General features: G+C 43.0%; 1 protein-coding gene across 1 annotated transcript; it reads right to left on the reverse strand.

Annotated features, from left to right (window-relative positions):
• Positions 1-633: 633 nt before the first annotated feature.
• On the reverse strand, positions 634-25,567 carry efcc1 (EF-hand and coiled-coil domain containing 1). The gene is made up of 8 exons (XM_053411366.1): positions 24,795-25,567; positions 22,919-23,352; positions 13,649-13,800; positions 13,184-13,319; positions 11,122-11,278; positions 7,200-7,358; positions 1,663-1,732; positions 634-1,517 (listed from the first exon to the last, which is right to left on the reverse strand). Exons 1-8 carry the CDS (start codon positions 25,470-25,472, stop codon positions 1,384-1,386), a joined length of 1,920 nt encoding a protein of 639 aa, XP_053267341.1. The 5' UTR covers positions 25,473-25,567; the 3' UTR covers positions 634-1,383.
• Positions 25,568-26,703: the final 1,136 nt, after the last annotated feature.

Here is a 26,703-nt window from a genome sequence, read left to right on the forward strand (position 1 = left end):
TGCATAATATGCCGATTTCATTTCTTCTATATTTACACCACAGGTTCTATCTCAAAGTAACTAATAACTATTTGTACCTGCTGATTCGTGATGCCTGTTACTTACTCACCGCTCAGTCTCGCGGGACTTCAGGGGTTACCTAGCGACGCAACTCTTCATCGATCATCGATGTGGCTGATCTCTAACTAATGACCAGGATCCTCTGGTTGCTATTAAATATTAAATGTATTTACTGAAGGTCTGTAGTTATTGCCCGAGTGAGTATTATCAAATATCATCACTTATACTAAGATTTGACTCTTCATTTGAGAGCGATACTACTTACAAACTATAAGTCTATCAATATATTATCTATTATCATCATCTATGTATAAATAACTGACATAACTGCTGTATAATAATAAAACATTTTATTCTACTACATGTCACTAACTTTAATCTCTCTCTAAAAAATTAATTATTATTATTAACTGGCGCTGCTATCATTAACAACATCATTACATTTATCTTATTATTTCCATTACATCCATGACAGTTACACAAATTGTAGCTTCTCACTCTCTCATCCCTCTTTTCCAACCACCTCTTCTCTTCCACAATTCATCTTCAAAGACATCAATAAATGACTAAAAGTTCTGCAGAACTGAAAGGCTTTAATGACATGAGTCAGTGACATCAGTGAGTGGTTTTGTTTGCAAGGCATGACAGCAATGACAATGTAACTGATCCAACTCATAAGATTCATGTTTCAGAAAGATTTCAAGCTAAAGCTGTTTTATTATATCATATGTGCTGTGCATGTACAAAGTATCCTGGAGACGTAATTCCCAACATCACTCATGTACATGTAGTATCAAACAACGCTGAGGCTTCCCAGTGGTTGAAACCAATAGTTTTTCAAAATTTGGCCAGACATAGGCTGCATGACTCGGTATGTTTTGTCATTGTGTTTTTGTTATGACAAAGCATTTTAAAGGTGTTGTGATATATTTAATCTTAATATGCAGATGAATGAAGCACATACATTGAGCTGCAGCTTCCTTAAGTTATCTGACATGTTATCATTCCAGGTGGTTGATACAACTTCATGCCTATTTAATGTTTAGCTTATTTCAACATTTTCACATTCAAAACTATTTGTGGAAAAATAAAGACATCTTTATGGATTAGGAAAGAAATAAAAGCAAAAATTTACTTTAACAGTAATAAAGCCCTCTCTAGACTAATTTCCCTTTATAGATGACAGGAGTATAAGCTACAATATAATACACTAATAATACACTGTACACATCAATCAGCCTGTTTTTTGACCACTGATTAAGCTTCTGGTATCCTGAAGGAAAGCTGTTGGCAGCAGACTGGCCCAGCAGGAGGCGGTGTTGTCTAGCAGGAGACGATGAGAGCGTTCAGGGACTGCTGACTCTGTGTTCGCTGCAGAGGTCCACCAGTGGACAGAATCTCACAGGCAGCAAGTTCATGGTAGAGAGCGTTGAGCACCTCCAGAATGTGGGCTTTCCCTGTGCAATAAAAACAGCAGATGGTGACCGCTGTGTAAAATCATGTTACAGACGAGAACATAATTTAATTCCCTGCCCCGAGTCACTGTAAGTTTTCATTATCACATTTCACATTGATTTTATTAGGCATGTGGGCTCAACTAACCGTGTTGTGGGTCGCTGCAAGACTCCAAAGTGCTGAGCAAGATTTTCCCGAGGGACCTTCGCGAGACGTTCTGAAACGAGAGAGAGCTACTCTCAGACGGTTGTCAGACAATTAACAGATAGTCTGACGCTTACAACAACAGAACTACTCTCACATCTATAATCAATGTCCCACTGTTAGTGTTAGATCACAGAAACATGGTTAAATCCCCCATTGTGATGTCTAAGACGTGTGTTCCTTAACTCAAACATGGTCAATGTGGAGAGACTCATGTCTGTACGGAGGTTTGTTCTTGTCAGGACCAGGCTCTCCACCTCTTGTCTTCCCTTCCCCCACTGTGCTCCTCCCACAGATGGCTCAACCTGGAGCTGGGAGGGGCCTCCTGTGGGAGACCTTCACAGCTGAGACTCATCTCATCAATTCCACCTCCACTCCATAAAGCCTCAGCTCATTCACCCTGTCTTTGCCAGATCGTCCGTTCACCAGTGTGATTATGCTGCACACCTTCCTGGTTTGTCTCCTACCACTGAGTTCTGCCTGCCTGCCTGTTTACTTGCCTTCCTGCCTGCCTAACTTTTTGGACTTCCCAAATAAACCTTTTTTCTGCCTTCAATCTGCCGTGTTCCTGGTCTGCACTCTTTTTGGGTCCACTTAAAAGAAGGATCTTAACAGAACGATCTGGCCAACATGGACCCAGCAGACACAACACCGGATTCCAGCCAATTACTTCATGCTCTAACCAGTCAAGGATCTCTTCTTGGACAGCATGAACAACTTCTCCAGGCCCTCGCAGACAATAACCGCTCTCTGGTAAATCAAGTTTCTGAATTAACTGGACAAGTCTCATTGCTTACCTCTCGTTGGGCCTCATCTCCAGCTGCTGCTTCTCCACCTAATCCTGCTCCCCCAGCCCCAATACCACCTGCTCCCACGGCTAATCTAGATTCCCTGGCTACCAACCCAGAGCCCTTTAATGGAGATCTGAAGACATGTCGGGGTTTCCTGCTCCAATGTGGTATGGTGTTTCAACAACGTTCTTCATTTTTTCCATCTGACCAAGCTAAGATTTATTACGTTTTGGGATTGCTGAGAGGGAGAGCGTTGGCATGGGCCGAAGCAGTTTATACACCTTTTTCTCTTAATACTGTGACCTATGAGGATTTTGTTTCTAATTTTAGAAGAATTTTTGACCATCCGGATTGTCATGGCTCTGCATCTAGACGTTTATTAAGTCTCTGTCAGGGATTTAGGAGCGCAGCAGACTACGCTGTCGAATTCTTGACCTTGGCAGCCGATGCTCAATGGGATGAGCGTGCCTTAAGAGGGGTTTTTGTAAAGGGATTAAATTAACTGCTTAAAGACGAACTTGCTTCCAGGGATGAACCTGAGAGTCTCAACTCCCTGATTTCTCTAACTATCAGTTTGGACAATCGCCTGCGTGAGCGCCGCCTGGAGAAGTCTTCTCGTTCGCAGTCAGTCACCAGCCCTCCCTTTGTCCCCAAGACTCTCACCACAGTTGTTCCACAACTAACCCACACTCTTCCGCCCAGCTTGGCCACTGCTTCTCCTGAGGACGAACCCATGCAACTTGGCAGGGCCCGACTATCTCCGGCGGAGCGTCTACGTTGCATCCGGGCCGGTGAGTGCATATATTGTGGACAAGTGGGTCATTTCCTTGTGACTTGTCCTATTCTACCAAAAGACCGGGCTCGTCCGTAAAGGTGGGGGTACTGATGAGCCAAGCCAACCACATTCCCCCACCTAGATCCCAGTTACAAGTTTCAGCTACGATTTGCTCCAATCAGTTGTCTCTGCCCCTCCTAGCTCTTTTCGACTCGGGTGCAGAGGATAATTTCCTTGACTACAATGTAGCTAAACAGCTAGCTTTAGTCCTCGAGCCTTTAAAGACTCCCTTGAATGCTAACGCTCTGGATGGGAGGTTTTTAGCCAAGATCACCCATCAGACTACTCCCCTCACCCTCGTCCTCTCTGGGAACCACCGTGAGACCATTTGCCTCAAAATAATGTCATCTCCAAATTCACCTCTGGTTCTTGGTCACCCTCGGTTGAGTAGACACAACCCCCACATAGATTGGGCAGGGGGGAGAATCGTAGGTTGGAGCAGTTTTTGTCACTCTACATGCCTGCAGTCAGCTTTGTCCCCAGCAGATGGAGCCGACGCATCAGGTGGCCCTCAGCCTAAACCACCAGACTTGTCAGCCATTCCTCAGGAGTACCATGATTTAGGAGAGGTTTTTAGCAAGGAACGAGCACTTTCACTACCCCCCCATAGACCCTATGATTGTGCTATTGACCTGCTCTTTGGTTCAACAATGCCTGCAAGCCGGTTATATAATATCTCCCGCCCTGAACGAGAGTCCATGGAGAATTATATTAAAGAATCCTTAGCTGCTGGGATAATCCGCCCATCCTCTTCCCCTCTTGGTGCTGGGTTTTTCTTTGTTGGGAAGAAGGATAAGACTCTCCGACCCTGTATTGACTACCGTGGTCTAAATAACATCACTATCAAGAACAGATACCCCCTTCCGCTAATCAGCTCTGCTTTTGAACCTCTTCAGGGAGCCTCTGTCTTCTCCAAACTGGACCTCCGCAATGCCTACCATCTTGGGCGGATTCGGGATGGGGATGAATGGAAGACGGCTTTTAACACACCCCTAGGTCATTTTGAATATCTCGTTATGCCTTTTGGGTTGACCAACGCTCCAGCAGTTTTTCAGGGACTGGTGAATGATGTCCTTCGTGACTTCCTTAACCGTTTTGTTTTTGTTTACTTAGATGACATCCTGATTTTTTTCCAAGGACCTCAGTGAACATGTGTCCCATGTCCGGCTAGTTCTCCAGAGACTACTAGAGAATAAGCTTTTTGTCAAAGCGGAGAAGTGCGAGTTTCACACCAGCTCTGTCAGTTTCCTGGGGTACATCATCGAGGGTGGGCAGGTGAAGACGGACCCTGAAAAGATTAAAGCTGTATCGGAATGGCCCACACCCACTACTCGCAAGAGATTGCAGAGTTTTCTTGGTTTTGCTAACTTCTATCGCCATTTCATCAAAGGCTTCAGTCAAGTGGCAGCTCCCCTCTGTAAACTTACCTCTTCCTCTATTCAGTTTTTCTGGACACCGGAGGCAGAGGCAGCATTTTGCAAGCTCAAGAATCTCTTCATCTCAGCTCCGGTGTTAATTCAACCAGATCCCTCTCTGCAGTTTGTAGTAGAGGTGGATGCCTCGGATACTGGTGTAGGAGCAGTCCTATCTCAATGTTCTGGTCCAGATCAAAAGCTTCACCCATGTGCTTATTATTCACGTCGCTTGTCACCTGCTGAGAGGAATTACGATGTTGGGAACAGGGAGTTATTAGCGGTTAAGTTAGCTTTAGAAGAGTGGAGACATTGGTTGGAGGGGGCGGAGCAACCTTTCGTAGTCTGGACTGATCACAAGAACATTCAGTCAGCTAAAAGGCTAAATTCCAGACAAGCACGGTGGGCTTTGTTTTTCTGTCGTTTCAATTTTGTATTAACTTACCGCCCAGGTAAGCGTAACATCAAGCCGGATGCCCTCTCCCGGCAGCATATGGGTGAGATGTCCGATACAAGTTCTGAAACCATCTTGCCTCCCTCCTGCGTTGTGGCAGCAGTCACATGGGAGATTGAAGAGGAGATAAGATGGGCACAACAGAACCATCCTGATCCAGGTACAGGCCCACCTAACCGTCTTTTCGTTCCAGATTCTGTTCGTTCCCAGGTCCTACAGTGGGCTCACACCTCGAGGTTTGCATGCCACCCTGGAATTAGCCGCACTCTCTCTCTCCTGAAGAGACACTTCTGGTGGTCCACAATGGATGCTGATACACACTCTTATGTTGATGCCTGTTCTGTGTGTGCGAGGAGCAAGGCGTCCCATCATCCTCCAGCCGGCCTTCTGCATCCACTTTCTGTTCCTAACCGTCCCTGGTCACACATTGCCTTGGACTTCGTTACTGGGTTGCCGCCCTCACAAGGTAACACAGTTATTCTCACCATTGTGGATAGATTTTCAAAGACTGTTCATTTTCTTGCCCTACCCAAGTTACCATCTGCTCAGGAGACTGCGAAACTATTAACTGACCATGTTTTCCGGCTACACGGCATACCAGTTGACATCGTTTCTGACAGGGGCCCCCAGTTCACCTCTCATGTGTGGAAGGCTTTTTGCCAAGCACTTGGCGCCAAGGTCAGCCTATCGTCTGGATTCCACCCACAGACCAATGGACAAGCAGAAAGGGCTAATCAGGACCTGGGCTCTGCCCTGCGCTGCATCTCTGAACTCAATCATTCAACCTGGATCGAATATGCCCATAACTCATTAACCAACGCGGCCACAGGTATGTCCCCTCTGTTTCCCTCCCAGGAGAGCGATTTGGCAGGCCCCTCCGTTCAGCATCACCTTCGTCGCTGTAGGAAGGTCTGGAACGACACTCGCTCAGCGCTCCTTCGCTCTGTGGAGACCAACAAACGCATCGCTGACAAACACAGGATTCCTGCTCCAGCTTATAAACCAGGTCAGTCCGTGTGGCTTTCTTCCAGAAACATTCCATTAAAGTCAGTATCAAAGAAGTTAGCCCCTCGTTTCTTAGGACCTTTTGTAATTGAAAGGGTAATCAATCCCTCTGCGGTCAGATTGAAGCTAATTGACGATCACCCAGCTTTCTCCGTGCGCCGCCTTCTGGACGTCCGTTGCGGTCGACTGGGAGGGTCATTGTCCCGAAGAGCGCTCCTGGGTGCCCCGGTCATTCATTCTGGACCCCCCAATGATCAGGGCCTTCCATCGTGCCCATCCTGACAAACCGGGGGGGGTCGCCTGGAGGCGTCCGTTAAGGGGGGGGTACTGTCAGGACCAGGCTCTCCACCTCTTGTCTTCCCTTCCCCCACTGTGCTCCTCCCACAGATGGCTCAGGCTGGAGCTGGGAGGGGCCTCCTATGGGAGACCTTCACAGCTGACACTCATCTCATCAATTCCACCTCCACTCCATAAAGCCTCAGCTCATTCACCCTGTCTTTGCCAGATCGTCCGTTCTCACCTTCCTGGTTTGTCTCCTACCACTGAGTTCTGCCTGCCTGCCTGTTTACCTGCCTTCCTGCCTGCCTAACTTTTTGGACTTCCCAAATAAACCTTTTTTCTGCCTTCAATCTGCCGTGTTCCTGGTCTGCACTCTTTTTGGGTCCACTTAAAAGAAGGATCTTAACAGTTCTGGTGAATACTTTCAATCTGACTGACCAGAAAAATAACTCCAGTGCATTGTGGGTGGATTCCCTCAGCTACCAACTCTGCAAAATGATTTTCATTACTGTGAGTTTCAGCGAGGAGATTTAGTTCACATCATGTTCTCCCTCCTGTTAACAAGACTTTTCATTGTGCTAACAATCTAAACAATATGTTTAGACCTTAGTATGGTCCAAACGTACAGAAGATTACAAAGCCTTGGTTTCAGCTCAACAATAATTTCAGAATCAATTTGTAAGAACTCATTTACTCAGACTAACCAGGTCTCTGAGCTGCTGGAGGAGCTGCAGAATGTCCACGAGTTTCTCCTCCACCAGTGACAGACGAACCCTCTCTGTCTCCAACATTTGCAGCTCCATCTGAAGCAGCTCGGTCTCCTCGGCCTTCTGCTGGAGCTCCTGGACCAAAGAATCCTTCATCTGAAACACACAACACAAGCACGTCTAACACAGGGAACATAAAATCCTTCTGCATGGATTAAGGGGAGGTATCATACTATGGTTTATCTGACAAGACAACATCAGAGGGATAGTAATGGCGGATCCTGTATCTACAGTGTCTTGCATAAGTATTCACCCCCTTTGGACTTTTCTACATTTTGTCATGGTATAACCACAGATTAAAATTTATTTCATCGTGAGTTTATGTAATGGACCAACACAAAATAGTGCATCATGTGGAAGTGGGGGGAAATATTACATGGATTTCACAATTATTTACAAATAAAAATCTGAAAAGTGTTGAGTGCATATGTATTCACCCCCTTTACTGTGAAACCCCTAACAAAGATCTGGTGCGACCAATTGCATTCACAAGTCACATTTGCAAGTCACATAATTAGTAAATAGGGTCCACCTGTCTGCAATTTAATCTCAGTATTAATACACCTGTTCTGTGACGGACTCAGAGTTGGTTGGAGATCATTACTGAACAAACAGCATCATGAAGACCAAGGAGCTCACCAAACAGGTCAGGGATAAAGTTGTGGAGAAATATGAAGCAGGGTCAGGTTATAAAAAAATATCCAGAGCTTTGAACATCTCTCTGAGCACCATAAAATCCATCATAAGAAAATGGAAAGAATATGGCACAACCGCAAACCTACCAAGAGGAGGCCGTCCACCCAAACTGAAGAGTCGGACAAGGAGAAAATTAATCAGAGAAGCAACCAGGAGGCCCATGGTTACTCTGGAGGAGTTGCAGAGATCCACAGCTGAGGTGGGAGAATCTGTCCACAGGACAACTATTAGTCGTCTACTCCATAAATCTGGCCTTTATGGAAGAGTGGCAAGAAGAAAGCCATTGTTGAAAGGGATCCATAAAAAATCCCGTTTGGAGTTTGCCAGAAGCCATGTGGGAGACATAGCAAACATGTGGAAGAAGGTGCTCTGGTCAGATGAGACCAAAATTGAACTTTTTGGCCTCAATGCAAAACGCTATGTGTGGCGAAAACCCAACACTGCCCATCACCCTGAGCACACCATCCCAACAGTGAAACATGGTGGTGGTAGCATCATGCTGTGGGGATGCTTCTCTTCAGCAGGTACAGGGAAACTGGTCAGAATAGAGGGAAAGATGGATGGAGCCAAATACAGGGAAATCCTTGAAGAAAATCTGATGCAGTCTGCAAAAGACTTGAGACTGGGGCGGAGGTTCATCTTCCAGCAGGACAATGACCCTAAACATACAGCCAGAGCTACAAAGGAATGGTTTGGATTAAAGAATGTTAATGTCTTAAAATGGCCCAGTCAAAGCCCAGACCTCAATCCAATAGAGAATCTATGGCAAGACTTGAAGATTGCGGTTCACAGACGGTCTCCATCCAATCTGACTGAGCTTCATCTTTTTTGCCAAGAAGAATGGACAAACCTTTCCATCTCTAGATGTGCAAAGCTGGTAGAGACATACCCCAAAAGACTTGCAGCTGTAATTGCAGCGAAAGGGGGTTCTACCAAGTATTGACACAGGGGGGTGAATACTTATGCGCCCAACAGATGTCAACTTTTTTGTTCTCATTATTGTTTGTGTCACAATAAAATTTATTTTGCACCTCCAAAGTACTATGCATGTTTTGTTGATCAAACGGGAAAAAGTTTATTTAAGTCTATCTGAATTCCAGTTAGTAACAGTACATAATGGGAAAAAGTCCAAGGGGGGTGAATACTTATGCAAGGCACTGTAGCTGGCTGAGCGTGACAGTAATAGGGGATCCTGTATCGTTTTGGCATCTGATAATGGTGGTGGACCAGGATCGAGCTGGCAGCTGATGATGGATCCTGATGGCAGCAGTGGACAATGACTGTGGACTATGGTGGCATCCGATCGTGAGGATGGATCCGGACCTTGCTGGCTGCTGACCATGGACTATGATTACAACAAGACTGCTTGATGTACAATATGTCTACTCAGATACTCGAACATTACTAACAATAATCCTAGACCTTCCATTATCTTACAAATTGTTTATTCTGATCAATGCTGTTAATACCCTTATCTTTCTGATGTTCTCTATTACATGTAGCATCTATTGCACTTCTGTCCCTCCTGGGAGAGGGATCCCTCACATGTGGCTCTCTCTCAGGTTTCTACGTTATTTTTACCATGTTAAAGTTTTTTGTTGTTGTAGTTTTTCCTTACTCTTGTTGAGGATTAAGGGCAGAGAATGTCACACCTTTTTAAAGCCCTATGAGATAAAAAGTGATTTGTAAATATGGGCGATACAAATATAATTTGATTGATTGAAGGAATTGACCATTTAAATTGATAGTGTATCATTGTTAACTGAAATGTTAACTACAAGCTTGAAAGATTCATTTGAAACATTTCCATAGTTCAGTAACAACGAAAACTCCATGTATGAGTGCATTAGTTAAAAAACTAATTTGAATGGGATTGGAATAATAGTCTTTATAATAAATTGTTACAGGTATGTTTAAAATAATATGTATTGTGTGTGTGTGTGTGTGTGTGTGTGTGTGTGTGTGTGTGTGTGCCAGATATTACTCATGTTTGTCAAAAGTCATTTCATTACAATTTAAAATGACAACATCTTTTAAGGTTAGGTTAACTTTAGGTTTATGTTAGCGTAAGGGTTACAGTTAGGCAAGTATGGAATCAATTTAAGTCAATGTAATATCTTCTCATGTCATCGAGACAACACAACTGTATGTATGTGTGTGTGGTGTGTGTACATACATGTGTATATATACTGTTTAGGACTTTTTTCATTGGCAGATTAATACACATTTGTATTGAGTCAAAATCATCTACAGAGAGTGTAATCAGAGTATTGAAGCAAGGTACCACACAGTGCAATGGTGTGGCTCAATTTGCATTCAATGGCACAGAGGCATAAGATACACACATCCAATAATGAAAGACAGTGTAAAGTGATGGTTTTGTATTTTTAGGGGATTTGTTGTAAAAAGTTAAAATCTTCAAATGTATCCTTTCAGACTAAATGCAGATTAAGAGCAGGTGGATATGTCACTCTTGGAAATGTAGCCTCTTTGCCTTGCAGGTCTGCTAAACATCTCAATACGATGTAAATACATCCAATGTAGATGATGGAAATTCCCGCGGTGCACCTTTACGTCATAGCACATTGAAGGACAAATGTCTCACCCCACACTTCCTGCACATAAACAAAGCCTCACAGTCACGACTTTGTTTAGTTTCAACTTTTCCTCTCTGATTGTTGAGACGTCCTGGAAACACATCACGTCAACCTCCGCCTGTCTTCCTGTGTTGTGAAATTCTACTCGACTGTAACAAGAGAGCTTGAATTTATGATGTTCTTCAGTGTCATGGAGGACAAGGAGGGGGCAAGGGTGTTCCCGTGGTCAGCTCCAGTGAGACACAGCTGCTAACTCACTCACACACACACACACACACACACACACACACACACACAGAGGGAGGCTCTGTAGTCACTGCTGGTGGTTTGGTTAGGTGGAAGCTGCAAGATCAAGCCACGAGCTGTGGTTTAGCTTTTGAAGCCTCCACTTTCATAACAACCGCCCCCAGTCGTCTCTAATCTAGTTTAACACCATACACACAGCCGCAGAACGCCTTATGATGCAGAGCAAGGCAAAACACAGAACAGTTCAGATCCAGCAAAACAGGGCAGAGCGTGCAGCAGTGGCCCACCCTGGTGAGATGGGGGTCAGCGGTGGTCTGTACCTGGTCCATGTCTATCTCTGCCTGGCTCTCCTTCTGCTCCAGCTGCTTGTGCAGCCTGGTCACTCTCTCCAGCAGCTCCAGCACAGCACTGCAGCTCTCCTCGCTCCTCGACCTCCCGAAGTTGGACAGCAGCTTCTTGAATGCCTTGTCGTCGCACCTACTTGACATCACGTGACAGAAGACAGACAGACCATCAGGCTCGACTGGACAAATGTCTGAGCAACAAAATAATGCCAGCGTTTTATGGTGGATTTAGTTCTTATTGAAATGGCTGTTTGTCTCTTGCTTTACTGTGAAATGTTTTACGTGTTGTGGATGAAACATCAACACAAGTCCTGGCTTTGGATGTTAATGCTTCGGACTTTCACATAAAAACACAATATCTGATACTTTATTTTATTGTGGGAGTGAATCTGAGTGTGAATGTGGTTGATTGTCTATATGTGCTAACCTATGATAGAATTTTAATAGGCTTCAACCCCTCGTCACCTAACAACATGGCATATACAGTTATAGAAAGCATTTTAATGGGTAAACACTTTCTGTCATTGTTATTTGGTAAATTTATTTCATCAGTGTATTGCTGTTTTCCATGACTGGTGACAGACAACATTTAAATACATGTTGGCACACAGGAGCCTGCATAAATTTGATAAAGCTCAATGGTCCTTATTATCAACAATAAATCTAATAAATGTGTGCAACATGAAGGTGAATGCTTAAAGAGACAGAGATTTATCACCCTCTGCTGCAGTCCTCTGGAGCTTTTTACTGTACTGCTTTGGTTTTATGGAACATTTACTATGTGGTTCGCTTTCATCAGCCTTGTTTTCAGCAGCAGAGGGTAACTGTTCTTTTTCACTTTCACAAAGAAATGTCTGACAAAACCACTGTGTTGTTTCAACCATTACAAAGAGGACTGTATAGACTTCTTCTATATAAAATGTGCCCTGGGATAACTTATTGCTGTGTTTAACTGGCGGCTGAAAGGAGTCTAACATCTATTGTATGATATTCCAGGAGTCGTTAACGACCAATAATGAATAGATTTACATCTGTCAATTAGCCAGAGACAGGGTCACCCAGTGAACACTAGTGTTGCTGAACGTCTGCTGGATAAGTAAATCTATGTATAAATAAAGTTAATCCAGAGGGACAGAGGCGTGGTTTCAGCTTTACTTGAAATAAGATGATGAAACCTTCCTAAACACTTTTTCTTGACCTCCATGAAAAACAACACGAGGTCAAGGAAGGGTGTGAGGGAGAATTAAGGATTACGTAGGGAGGGGCGGTTCTTCAATTGCGGGTCCAGTAGACTGACAACAGATGGCTGGGTTAGGGTTAAGTGTGATTTGGACTCTGTTTCATCACCAAAAGCTGACGGGGAGTAGCATAGAGTCAAAGTATTACACTACCCATGATCCTCAGGTCTAACGTTTGATTTGTGGAGCTCCATGTTACCGTGGAAATGTTTACCAAAACATACAAAATAATGACCGCTAATCAGCGTTACATTTACCACAGAGCAAAAATGTTTCCCTTTCAAATCTGCTGCAGCAACAGGCATCATTTGCAATGGTTTATGGGATCCGTAGTTCCTTCATTCTCAAAGTATTGTATATACAGTCTTGTACCTCTCACGATCCATCTCGCTCTCCAGACTTAAAACTCTTTTTATAAGGATTTTCTGAAACATCAATGGAGAAAATAAATGGGAAACTTACTTTCTGAACCAGAACTTTCTACAAGTTTTGCTCTATGGCTCTATCCTTTGCTGCTGTAACTTTACTCCTACATGTGTTCAATATTAGTGGATCTCCTGCCGTGAGTCAATTGTTTTGGAAACAAAACAGCCATAGCATCTTGGCTATAGCAACATTAGCTCGTTTTCCTCTGCCTTCAAGACTAACGTAGCTTTAAAAATATCTTTTATGTTTTTTCACAATTTAATTACAAAATGTCATCTTGAAATGATAGTGTGCCAGCTGTCTATAGACCATAGAAGGTTGCAGTGAGCTGGTGCCATGCTTTAAGGTAGAGTGAGGAGACAGATGTGTTGTACCTGTCTCCACAGCAGGACAGCCTGGTCAAGATCCGCTTCACCTCGTCCACCTGCTTCTGCTGATCCCTGCTCCACTTGTCCTCTTCCTCGTCAGAGGCGGCCTGGCCCTCCACCGATCGAAACAGCTGCTCCTCCACTAGACACCATCAAGAAAATAATCACCATTATAGTAGCACTGGATCCGAAGGACAAGTGACTATACGTTTATTCATACAGATCTAAGAATGGTTACAAAATGGAGGGAAATTAACTTTCTGCTTCATAATGTAATGCACTTAACCCCCATAGCCACACCTGTAGGCCTGTTGCTCTGAAAGCTGGGAAAGTTATCAGGAGTTTGAGTGAATGGGATTAGCTGGTAAAGTGCAAGGATGCTTATCATGGACTTTCTAATAATCTTCCATATGCATTAATCTAAAGGGACATCAGCGTCACTGCTATGTCTTTAGCAAAAAGACATCTTACTTTTGTCAGGCGTGGTCACAGCGCGCCCTGTCGGGGAACAGCGGTCGTGTTGCGAATCCGGGCAGCATCTCTGGCCCGGCCTGCTGCTGCCAACGGTCAGCTGCTGCTCTGCCATGGTGCAGCCTGGGAGTTGTAGTTTTGACACCTCTGACCTGAAAGGGAGCAGTGTCTGTTCAACATGGCTGTTTGCTGCAGGTTCTCTGTAAATACATGACCCCGCCTGGGCTTCTGCAAATCCCTCTGCTAAATAAACTGGCACTGACCAAGGGGCTAAAACTGCTCTTCAAATTTGCACAGATGAGAAAAGTTCAGTCCAAACCAATTTCCAACATCAGAGAGAACATATCAAGTAACACAAGGCAGCATGTATTAAGCCACATCTACAACCACCATGATAATTTTATAGAGGCCTCTGATGTTGTATGCCAAATCTGGGTGGGGTAATTGAAGCCAGACATTGTATCTTTGAGGCATTTTACAGTAAAGTGGGTCAGTGGTAGAAAGGCGCTCTCAATGTGCAGGAGTTAGAGCAAAAGATGTGAGGTTAAAACACTGGATGGAACAAAAGTTAGAGTGAAACTATTTTTTTATGCATGAACAGTTTTCTAAGCTCTGTTGCAACTGTTTTAATCTGCAGATGAAAAGATGTGTACCATGTATCTAAATGTCATGTGTCTTATTTGTGCCTAAAACAAGTCAGAGACTATAGTTTGTTCGGATCAATCGTTCTGCAATGGTTTGGATTTTCTAGGTTTCTCCTGCTGTCTGCTCCTTTGTGTTGCGGGGAAATCCGATAGGGGGCCTTGGTAAATCACAGACTAAGTGTTTCCAGATGATGATGTCTTGCCGAAGAAAAAAAAAAGAGAGAGAAAATCTTGAAAAGGTTTTCAACAGCCTGACTCGCTGAAAAAGAGAAAAAAAAGTCGAGGAGCGCTCATGCTTATATCCTGTTGGCACGAGGCAGACTACGCCGTAAGACAACATTATATACGGTGCGTCTGTGTACTACTTTACTGTGTGGGGAGAAACGACTGACCACACTGACGGTCAATAATTGCCGCATGATTTCAGGCAATCAATCAGAGAGAGTCATGTTTAAATTAGTGGGGGCCGGGGTGGAGGAGAGACAGAGTTAGTTCATGTCGGCCAGCAGCTGCAGTTGGGCCAACATGAAACTAATGTATGGGCATGAACACACACAACTTTGCTGGTTGCTGAGGAAACGCTCAGACTCTGGAATGAACTGGTTGAGGGCTTTTTCAAACGCAGGCTTTTTGTGTGACTAATTGCACTTTAATTGACAGTGGCTGCAGGGAGGCTGCAGCCTGTGTCCGGCGAATACTGTAGCAAGGCTGCAGCTTCTCGCTCAGGCTTTTGACATGTAAAAACAACTTTGTGTCTTTAAAAACAAAAAGAAAAGACTCCGACAAACCGTCTCACTTTTGAGGCGGTTTGTCAGAGTCAAACGAATGACCTACTAGCTATCACCCAAAAATTTGTTCGACTTAGTATTTGACTGTGGTCGAGATTTAAACTGTTTAAAGTGGGTTTCCAATTACATGGTTTGACAGTGATGAGCTACACTGGAGTGTTGGGCGGTGGTGCTGAGTATGGGAATTGTGACTGGATGAGCAGAGACTACTGAAAGAAGTCCAGCCAGACATCCTGGGTAGTGGTTGGATTGTGGGATGCAGCAGGCATAGACACAATTTGATCAGCTTTTCATTAGACAGGGACCATAGTTCTTGCCAATGCAGTAAATGACAAAACAGCATGGGATGAGTTTGACCTGCCAAAATAAAAATATTGATTAATTTGCTTATTTTGCTGAGGCAGAGAGAAAGTATTCTAGACTGCAGACTTCACAGTGTCATATGAGTGTAAACATAGATGCTTCTGCATTTCAGTGGGTAACAATTAGGGAGTCATGTCAGATTTTGTGCCAGAATAAACTATTATGTTAAATTTTGTTTGTATAGTCTATGCACCAGTTAAAATGGTTAACCTTTTAACAACTAGTAGCTAGTTGTATTAGATGGCTGAGATCAACAAATGTTTTTTTTTATTAAAATGTGATCTAACTATTGTATTGTCCGTTTTAAAGCTGCCTCTTAAGAATGGGTTGCTCTCTTGTCCGGTGTTAATGCTCCACAGCTACTTCATTATTCCCAAGTTGTCAATAATGAGTTCTCTTCAAATATATACTGAACACACTTTTTAATGTTTGTAAGCTGGACGTTGTGTGCAGAGCTTTTTATAAACAGTCAATGGTGCAGAGTGAAGTTAGAAAACTTTGTGTTCATCCTACCTGGTTCATCTGGAATGAAGCTTTTACAGTCACTATTACTGTTCATGTGTGTGACTTATATTAAGTTTGAATGATTTACTGAAATGCTGTAACTTTTCATATATTCGTGTCGGCTAGTTCAGAGTTCTGTTAATCAAATGACACAATGTTCAGACTTCAGATGTTCACCACTTTTCAAAATAAAAGCTCTGTAATGTAGCTTGCTGTAAAGCATTGCTGCAAAAAAAATCACATTGCGCTTTTACTTTGTGGAGAAATAGTCAAACAGGAAGTAATATTATGAACCTGAAGTCAGGTGTTTCCACTCAAAAAGCTCTGATAAAAATAATGTAAAGTCTCGGGCGAGCATCAAATTACAGCTAGATATATTTAGCAACTAGCTAATGTAGCATTTAGCAGCAAAACATTTATTCTGAAGAGTTGACAAAGACCAAAACGAATCGAAAAGGAGAGTGGAAACAACAAATTAATCTAGGTGAATTCTACCATGAGTTGTTTCGCCTATTTTAGATCATTGTTTGGGTTTTAAAGCATGTTTAAAGGACTATGGTTAGGTCACAGCCTCAAAATGTATTTGTTGCAGCAGAGAAGCAGATCTTTTCAGAGAGTGAAAATCATGATAAAAGGCACCCCCCAGTCAACAGAGTTAACTATAAGTTAGAGACTAGTTTAAGAAGAAAGTTGGCAGCTACAATATTTTTCTCAGCCGTTCTTTTGGACCTAAAGCCAAAGAAAAAGTTATAACTGCACTTATATATACCGTAGGTGGATAACTTCAACAGAATTACAATGTTACTCTGTGTATATTGGATTGGTGGGTGATCAATTACTCACACATGAGCCATACAAACTTGATGTAGATCTTCTGGCCTGAATTGGCCCCAAAAAAAAAAAAATTCGGAACATTTGGCTGTTTGCCCTTCGTCCCATTTATAGAATAGAGAACAGTAAAGTTATAGTCTAAGGTGTACTTGAAAGCAGTAATAGAATGAAGGCAGACTTTGGCCACACAAATCTTGCTGGAAACTTGAAACAGACCTTATAGCTTTCGAGTAAGTACTGAACAAGTGGATCAGACAGTTAATCAATTTAACATTTCCTGAACAGAATATATGGCTTTCCCCTCTGGTTTCTTCATATCACATGTATCAAAGGCACCTCTTGACTTATCCTTGGCCAAAATTGAATTGGGACATGGAACCAGCTCAGAATAACATAAAAAGTCTGAAGCAAATCCTAACACTATACAGGGAAATTCTATTATAGCATATATCTCACTGTTACTGTGACTGCATATTACAATATTCTTTGCAATGACGGAAAGAAACATCTAATAATTAGCTACGTACATAACAAGCTTGAGATTTAAGCTCTTGGCAAAGAAAGTGCACTAGTGGCATAGTTAAATATGTGGATGCATTTTGTAGTCGATATAATGGAGGCCTAATTTTTACAACCTCCCTAAAGGCACACAGTAGGAGGAGAAGTGTACATGAAAAGCTCTATTGTGCTACGTCAGGGCATTGCTAATTAATAGGATCCTGTTTTCTACCCTATTAGCAAAAGTCTAAAGATGTTCTTTTGGCCGGTTGGGGAGGGGGGAGGGGGCTTACTCCAGCTGTTTGTTGTTACAGCCAGGACACCCAGAGTCCTCCCTGTGTTTATCTCAGTGCAACACTGAAGTGAACTTTCCATCAACATACCCCCCGTCAGTGCTCCCCCCACCTCCGATCCCCGAAGAGCAGTTTCCTCTTCAGGTGTCATCGGTCACTGACAGTCTCCTTTCTCTGCAGAGGTTAAAAACGAGGGGCTGCTGTGAACTTGAGGTTGAACTTAAAGTGCAGCGCTTGTTGGTGCCCTGCAGCATGACGGAGATGGGTGAGGGGTTGTGTTTACATAGCTGATGGTTATTAATCAAGTCTTCTGTAGTCGCACTCGTACAATGAGCTGGTTTCTGGGATACAAATAAAGCAGCTTCAGGGATGTGATTACGGTTTAGCATTAGACTTGAGCCAGAAACCAATGCCTGTAACATTTACAGAGGGTGGTAAAGCTTTCCCTAAGCAAGCAATGCAGTGCAAAGATCCCCCCCAAAGTCAAACACATGAGGGTATTAAAGGTAGAGGGAAATAAACGGAGAAAAGTCCAACAAAGGTGGGTGGTATAAGTTTATAAGATATTTTGTGTGTGATGTATTTCTGCTGATGTCAGCAAACCTCTTAACCAGAGGGAGGGAGAGTGGGGCAGTGGTCCAATGTGAAAATGAATCCACTTGGCAGTTGGAGTTTTTGAAGGCCATTCAAGAACAACAGTAAGGCGGCAGCAGCACAACGCCACGGGTCCCACACATCCCAAGAGTGTGTCCTTTCCACATTATTTAATGGGCAGGAATGCCGATGCAGCACCTGCTCCACACAATGCCGCAGCCCTTGTGCAGAGGCAGATAAATGATCTGCTAGACCCTCCTCTTGCCTTCACTCTCAGGCGCCATGCAGAGAGCATGAAAAGGCTGGGAGATTATGCCTCCCCTGGGGCCTGTCTTCAGAGGGCCAGGGGTTAGAGGCATACAGAGAAGAAGTCTGCAGGCGTAACACTAAAACAAAAAAGTGAGCTTTAAAATTGCACACTGTGGACACATGTGCTTAGGTACGCTCTCTAGAAATTCTTGGACTATACACTGAGACACCAGGACTCAAGAGGATCATCAAACTGAAGAAAGTTTGGATGAAAGATGACTAAACTTCATTTCAGTGGGAGATTCTGTATCTCTACTCTATATGTTTTTTTGGGGGCAAAAAAAAAGATAGAAAACTGAATGAAGCCATTCATTTCTTGTGGTCCATGTGAAGCATGGATGTCATTTCATGAACAAACAGTTGAGTGTTTGCTTCTTCCTCCAGATGGTATGCTGTCCTCCCCCTCTTTTCTTTTTGTTCCTCATGCAGTGTTTCCTATTGTCTAATCCCTCTGGCCATCACCGAGCTCTGAAGGTTACCGGAAACCATTTCTACTCCCTTTTACCTTCTGGAACTTGAAAACACCAGAGCTACAAATGACACTTTAAGAAGATCACACTTGAGACAAACTTTCTGTGCCAATCAACTCCACTACAAGGTACAGCTCCCATCGGAGCTTGAGCTTGCACTCGGTTCTCATGCAATCCAAAGAAATCACAGACGTTATGCAACAACACCCACACATCTTAAGTTTCATACTGATGACCACATTTTTTAAGCGTCTGCTGGGATGTTGATGGAAAGTGGAAAGGGGATTTTCTAGATGAGAGCAATGAACTTCCACAAAAAAATACAGAGGGAAGGGAAGGAAACGAAATTAAGATGCAAATGACATGTTATAGGAACAGTTCCACATTTCAGGGGAAAAAATGTATTTTTTGTATTATTCTACTTGAGATGAGAGCCCATCTAATAGCTCAGCATAGATCTATATAAAATTGTTACCTTAGTATATCACAGAGACTGTATTGGACACTCTTAGCCTGCCTATGTGCAAAACTAACTAAATCTGCAAAACACTATCTCTTCAACTTATTAATCAGCACTTCATATTTAAAAAACAAGACATACAGCCTTTATTTGAGAGCTGTAAATGTGCAAGAGATGGATTTTGCTACTTTTGGAACGAGCCAGGCATTATGTCCAGTCTTAAAATAAGCTAATAGGAGACAGCTAATAACTTTTATCCAAGACATCAATCAGGCTATTAACCATTATTAGCTTTGTGAGGGTATTGGAATTGGTGTATTTCAAGGTGATAAGTAAGAAATGGCATTACAGAAATACTAAACTTTTATGGGTTAATTCAGAAAAGGTGTCCCTATTATACACGGCAGTTTGTCTCCAAGAGAGCACTGACAAGTTGATCTGTATATGGTAGAAGGTCCAGCTATCTATCAATCTTAGTCACAATTAAGAACAAAAATTAAAGGTTCCATATAAATATTTTTTTTTTATTACACATACCGTTATAATCAGCCAATGCCATGGTTGGCAAATGTTGTTAGGGCTCAATTTTAGTGCGTCAAGAGATTACAAATTTAAGTTTTTTGTTATGTGACCTCTAGTGGCCATACTAATTATGACGTGAGGAAAGGAGAATGTCAGGTGACATTTTATATTGAGCGACAAAGTCCAGGTAGTGAAGAGGTCGAGTCAGTGTCGTCTGTTTTTTTCATGACCATGACCATACCTGGATGAGTTATTTATTATTATAACCATGACAACCTCCCTTAACTTCAGAGAAGTATTTACTCTAACCCAAACCCTGACCTTTCCTGAAACCTAACCAAGTAGTTTTTTTGCTGAAACCCAACCAAACTGTAAGAATTCCATAATTGAAAACCATGTTTTTATTATCATTACCATGATGACGATGGTCCGGTACACCACCACTGACTGGTATGCGGCTACTGGTACACAGCCACTGGTTTACTCTGCTTGCCTATTATTGTAACCATGGGGACGAAACTCGGCCACACATCTTTTTCAGTAGGGGGAGACAACCTATTGTTTCTGTTCAAGAACTTTTTGTGCTTTTGACATCATATGGATGCATCAGCACTGACCTTTCTCCATTATTTTGATCTCATGTGGAATCCACAGAACAGAAGCAGTGCCACATATCAACCCCCCCGGCCCTGTAATTCTCTACCACAGAGAGCTAATCTCATTACTTTATTACTCATTACACAGCAGTTTAAGAATAAGCCAAAGAGATAATGTTACGGCCACTCATTTCAACAGTCCCCCAGACAGAGTGCTGCATCTCTAAACTCGCCACGAATGATATGAGACATCTGACATAGAGACAGCAAGAAAAAGGTAATGATAATTCAACATATGAGGAGCGAGAAGTAAAATATGAAAAGAAGACAGAAATTAATCTCCTCAAAAAGGGTTAAACCGGCACCTCTCTCTCTCTCCTGTGCCACAGAGTGAGTTGTGACTGAGCAAGCATTGAGGCTTTATATACATGGAGCTCAGTTGCTAAGATCCATAGGACGGGGGTGCCTATGTGGTATTGTTCATTGGGGTGCGGAGTGAAAGAAGTGAGCGGAGATTGATGGGAATGGCCAGTCTGTTGAGCTTCTCACTCAATGGAGCTCTCTCTTGACACGTCCGAGCCTTTCTAGTGTGGAATTATTTACCATTAGGGCATCAATGGAAGGGCAGTGAAAAGACTTTGGTACGCAGTCTGCATAGATTAGTGGAGTTTAGGGTAAAAGGAGGGGGTATTGTGGCTGCTAGATTTCTTATTTTGAACCACCTAAAAGCAGGTACTACTGGGGACTTTAATCATGTAGGTCCGGTTGCATGTGACTGTGTCTGAGCATTATGTTCACCATTTAAAGACATCTGCTATCTAAGAAAACCAGACCTGCAGACAGTGATTATACGGTTGGAACAGGGACAACAGACACAGAGATAAACATTAAACATTTAAAAGTCCAATTACACCCTACTTCCACCAAAATGAATAGTTCCCAACGGTAGCGGTGCTCAGGCAGCACCGACCTGCCACACACGATGCCTGTTAAATAAACTAAAACACAACAAGGTTGAAAATTGGAATAGTACACCACATCAAGGCATCATAAAAAGCATAGCAGAGTTTTCCAGGCATGAAGCCAGAGGTAAACAGAGCCATTTTATTCTAGGAAGAATTATAATTCATTATGGTTCATCTGGCCACAAAGGCCTCCCTCATGCAGTAACCTGCCAAAGCAAGTCCTTCTTCTTCATGACATAATGAACAGCCAGACATTGTTTAGCTCAGAGTTTAGACAGCGGACTGGACCTAATGGAGAGCTTTGGAAAAAAGTCTACGTCTCGTCTATGCCCTCTGTGTGTGACCCTTGGGCCAGTATTTCTTTTGATGCATCAACATGTTGCCAAGATAATATTATGCCTCGAAGCTTCTACCAGTGCCATGCTTATCAGCATCTAAATCAGTATTCTAATGCTATTATCATTATCTTTAGAATACATCCAATAACACTAAAATTTCTAATATCTGATGAAATAGTTATTCTCAGACAATGACATTTTACACTGTGGAGATAGTTTGCTGCATTACTAACACTGGAACAGTGAAATGTGACCATTTACCTTGGATACAACTTCCAAGTACGCTACCAAGCCTTTGAAATAAGTTAAGCATCTGAGATTACTTCTATATTTGCAAAGATGACCGCAAACACTAGATATGTCAAAACGTTTTCTTGTTGTTTGGATTTTAAAATTCCTGATCAATTGCTATGTGTTATCTCTACAATGATGTCCTATAATACCCAGATCATATACAGAGGATGTGATCTTACAGTCCTCCAGTTAAGACTTCAGTATGTTTCACAAAACTAATGCAAATGCAAAACAAATGCAAAAGTGTTAATTCTACTTTGAAAGGAACACTCCCAGAACAAACTGCTTCCTTGATCAAACCACAAGAATTTTATTTCTCTGTTGTCTTGAATTGAATAAGAGAAGAAATGGAAATAGCAGAGCAGACATTTGGACTATAAGAAACTGGTGCTGTTACTGGAGCTGAACTCCTACACACTAGAAGTGATGAAAGGATCAGTGAGAAAAATTTAAAAGAAACATTGGTGGTGAAACATTTCTCAATTTCACACATCCAAACACTTGGCCAGTCCCTGTATAGTGTATGTTTCTCGAAGTTAAAAAGATAATATGTCACACACAGCCAAAAATGCTTTCTTTGAGGTCAACCTAATGCTTCATGGTTATGCTGTGGCTAAAGCATTAATCTGGTTTTCGGATCTGAATCCAAAACCAGATCTCTGACTTGTTAAGGGATTCAGATTGGTCTGGTATTGTGTCATCTGAAACCAGTTAATGCTGTGGCTAATCAATGTATGCAGTAGCTTATAGTGTTTTGTTGGAAGTAAATACTACATGATACAGAGTTTCCACAGTTTTTACCTGTAGTAGAGGAGCTCTGACTCCAGCTGGAGGATGTGTCTCTGCAGCACTGGCACGTGATTGGCCTTGGCCTCCAGTTCCTTCACTTTACCCAGTCCACTGAGAAGCGCCTGCCTGGCCTCCTCGACCTTCCGCCTCATGCCCACCTGCTCCCTCTTCAGAGATCGGTTGCAGTCCTCCAGAGCGGCTACAGTCTCTTTGGAGCTCCACAGCTCCTGCTCCAGTCTGTCATTGCACAACAGGGCTTCCTCAGCCTGTCGGTCTCTGGAGTTCTGCAGCAGTTCGATCTCGTGGATGATGTTCTGCAGGCTCTTAAGGTTGCTGTAGGTGCTACTTTTCAGGTTGCCGTTGCTCGCAAGGGAAACTTGTTTCTGGCTGGCCACAAAACAGCCGTCCTCTGGTTTGTGTTTGGAGTGACTCTTCCATAGTCCTACCTGAGGAGAAGAGGAACAGGTGACCTGAAGAAACTAGATCAAAATATTTCCTGAAATTAATCAAATATGACTAAGCTGTAGCAACAGTGGCACCTCCACTGTTAAAGTTTTATAAATTGTAAAAAAAAGGCTTAATTAATGCATGCTTGACAAGCCAAGTGCTAAATATCTATTGTTGTCGAATATATTGTATTGCATGTGTCTCACTTTCTCCTAGACCATTGATTCTGCAGCTGTAATATGTTATATGTATAATTATCAAATGTAATATTATCAAATTGTTTTTGGAAGTACTTGTTGTAACAGATGATTTAATAATGGTTAATGAATAATTTAATTGATGTCCTAACTTGAGCTATGTGTATAATATAGCTTCTAAAAATGGCTTTGCTGGTTAGTCAATAACAGATCATGAGATTCTCACTCTCTAATGAATCAGGTCTTAATCAGAAAATGTATTGAGTTATTAATAAAGGCCAGCAGGTTTCTCACCCCTCTTGCAGGGTTTATGAGTGGCAACAAATGCTTCTATCCCAGGCTTTAGTTAAAGATTAATACATCCCTTGATGAGTTAGAAGCCATGGGTTGGTAAGTTGCTCAAATCCATGTAGCTGGTGTTTACCTTCCTCCAGAATCATATTGACTGAATGACCGGCCAATACAGAAATACCAGCTAGTTACGGGTTCATTTATGAAAAGGTGTCTCTATTAAAGACAGCAGTTTGTCCCCAACAGAGCACTGACAAGTTGATCTGTACATGGTAAAATGTCCTGCTATCTATCAATCTTAGTCACAATTAAGTACAAAAATGAAAGGTTCCATATCAAGATTCTATTGAATGACTTTTCCTTTCATTTAGTGGGCTCTTCAAATGGACCATTGGGCCACTTAGGCTCCTGTCAAGGGCAGCAGGGCATCCAGACAAACAACAATTTATCTTATTACCAGATTCACTTTTTTATTGAGATTCCATAATTGAGTGATGAGCGTTTACAATCACGAAAGTCGTTTTACTCTTGGCCTTGTTAGACACTGAGAAACCTTGGTAGCTACATCTTATTAATGAGGCACCAGTTACAAAGGGTTTATAACTGGTAACTAATTACTATGTTAATAGTTGTAAATCATTCACTTACGCTTTATAGCTTAGTTATAACCCTTTAATAACACTCTCAGGCAGTTGGTGACAGGTTGTCGTGGGACCCAAGGCCAGAGTATGCCTATCAGAGTAGGTTGGCCATAGGGAGCCATGTTGCCAGATATAAGGACTACTATTACGCTTAATGATGTAGACTAACGTTTTGTAGGTGGCTTGTATGACCCAAATTAAGAGGAGAACATTTAAATAGGTTTTTGTGATTTTAACCCTCCTCTTCTTAGATATGGATACAGAGTAAACTTCTTATTCCCCTTTTCGCCCCCTGCTGCAGCACTGTCTCACCTGCAGGGCCAAGCAGCGGGCATCACTGCTCTGAAGTGCAGCTCTCATGTCCTCGATCAGCTCCCTCAAACTTGCATTCTCATCCTCCAGTTTGCTAATCCGGTCCTCGGCCTCCTCCAGAGCTACTATCTCCTCGTAGCACTCCTTGGTGCAGGAGCCGACCCTGCAGCCGGAGGCGTGCCGCCCCTCCTCGGAGGGACAGGAGCCGCCGCTCGCACCCACACACAGCAGCTTCTTTTGCCGCTTCAGGGGGCTCCTGAGGCGGATCTGAGTCTCGATATGCTCGCTGTCCTTCCCGACCAGCAGCCGGCCGTTCTCGTAGTGACACCCCGCCTTGGTGCTGAAGTGTCCGCACAGTTTGGCGTGGAAGTGCCTGAAGGTGAGCTCGTTGGGTAAACTGTTCAAAACTCCGGCGCACTCCGAGTCCTCCGAGTCTTTGTTCAGTCCCAGGAGCTCACACAGGATGTTGAAGTCCTCCACGGGGATCCTGCCTCCCCCCTGATAGTCCATATGATGGAAGATCTCCTGCAGGTACTGATCCAGGCCGGTGGCCAGCACTATGATCTCGTTCTCCACTCCCCGGTCCAGTCCGTAATGGTAAGCCAGGGTGCTGACTATCCATTGCGTCCTGCGCGCCGGGCGGCTGTACGGGTCACTGGAGTCTGTTGCATCCATCATTTCCACCGGGCAACATCATATTTCCACAAACCTCCAGGAGCGTCAGTTGTCAGGGCATCCCGAGTGTGCGTCCTACTCCTCTCTGCTGCAGCTCCCAGTCTGCACACTGCTGGGGCTGAACGGAGGAGGCGTGTGTTAAAGCACATTTGAATGTTGCACTGCCCCCAAAATCCAAAAGCAGGGGTCCCACTGAGTCAGTAACACACACACACACACACCATGTAACGGCCCCTTGCTGCCTGAGTATAACTACAACCAGGTGTACAAACTGTTGTCATTCACTGGGGTTTGACCTGATGCCCAAGAGCCTAATAGGCTTTGCAGCTTTGTGTCTCTGGACGTTTTACCCAAGAGTGTGTATGAAGGAGTAAAATGCCTTTTCACACATTACGCAACTTGCTTTGTCCCTGATGTAACATTCACAGCAGAACTTTTAAGCAAATGGAAAAGCACAGGTGCCACTAACAATGGCTCTGTTCAGTACACGTGTCCCGGTGAGCGTGAGGCAGCATGGAAAATACCAGGACCCTGAAACTGAAGCAGCTAAATGGAATCCAGCCACCATTCATTTTACTATTTACACCTGTGGTTTCCCGCTGTGACTGAATACAACCTGTGAGCTTGTTTGTCTTCACCACTAGCTTCTGAATGTGATGTTCATCTAAACTGAACACATGGCCCATAAATTATCCAGGTCTCTCTCAAAGTTTATTGCACATACAGACATTTCTCCTTCCGCTTTATTTGTCTTCGTAGATGTTTGGTAAAAGGCTTTTGCTTTCTTCGTGGGGTTACTTTTGAAAATGTATTTGAAGAGTCGGTTCCCAATAAATAATGTGTATGAGTTATTGTTTTATATTTTTTATTATTGTCAGTTGTTGCAGATTATTAGTCTATCAGTGCAATATATCATATACACTATTCTCAGGAAATATAATCTATTCATTCAGCCTACCACCTCCAGAGTCCCAATTCCTGTAGCTTAAATAAACATAAATGAATAAATCTATATACCTTCAGAGTATTATGGTATAATGCTGATTGTGATGAATCATTACAAACAAAACATGTCGGCTGTATTATGAAAATGAATCAAATAGTGTGAATGTCATTCAGGCTAAACTGTACCTGCGCATCACATCTCTGCATCGGTTACAGGGAACTTATAAAGTATATCATAAATTAATACATTCCATAGTAGCGGGGTAATGTTGGCCATCAGGTAATGTGA

The sequence above is a fragment of the Pleuronectes platessa genome, chromosome 2 (assembly GCF_947347685.1).
Source record: "Pleuronectes platessa chromosome 2, fPlePla1.1, whole genome shotgun sequence".
NCBI lineage: Eukaryota > Metazoa > Chordata > Actinopteri > Pleuronectiformes > Pleuronectidae > Pleuronectes > Pleuronectes platessa.

What these genes read in the sequence shown, in the direction of transcription:
- efcc1 (XM_053411366.1), bottom strand. Translation starts at nt 25,472, where the DNA reads ATGATGGATGCAACAGACTCCAGTGACCCGTACAGCCGCCCGGCGCGC. An exon ending in TGTGACCACGCCTGACAAAA is followed by an intron (nt 13,320 to 13,648) that starts GTAAGATGTCTT and finishes GATGGTGTCTAG; the next exon opens with TGGAGGAGCAGCTGTTTCGA. An exon ending in TCCAGCAGCTCAGAGACCTG is followed by an intron (nt 1,733 to 7,199) that starts GTTAGTCTGAGT and finishes CTCTCGTTTCAG; the next exon opens with AACGTCTCGCGAAGGTCCCT.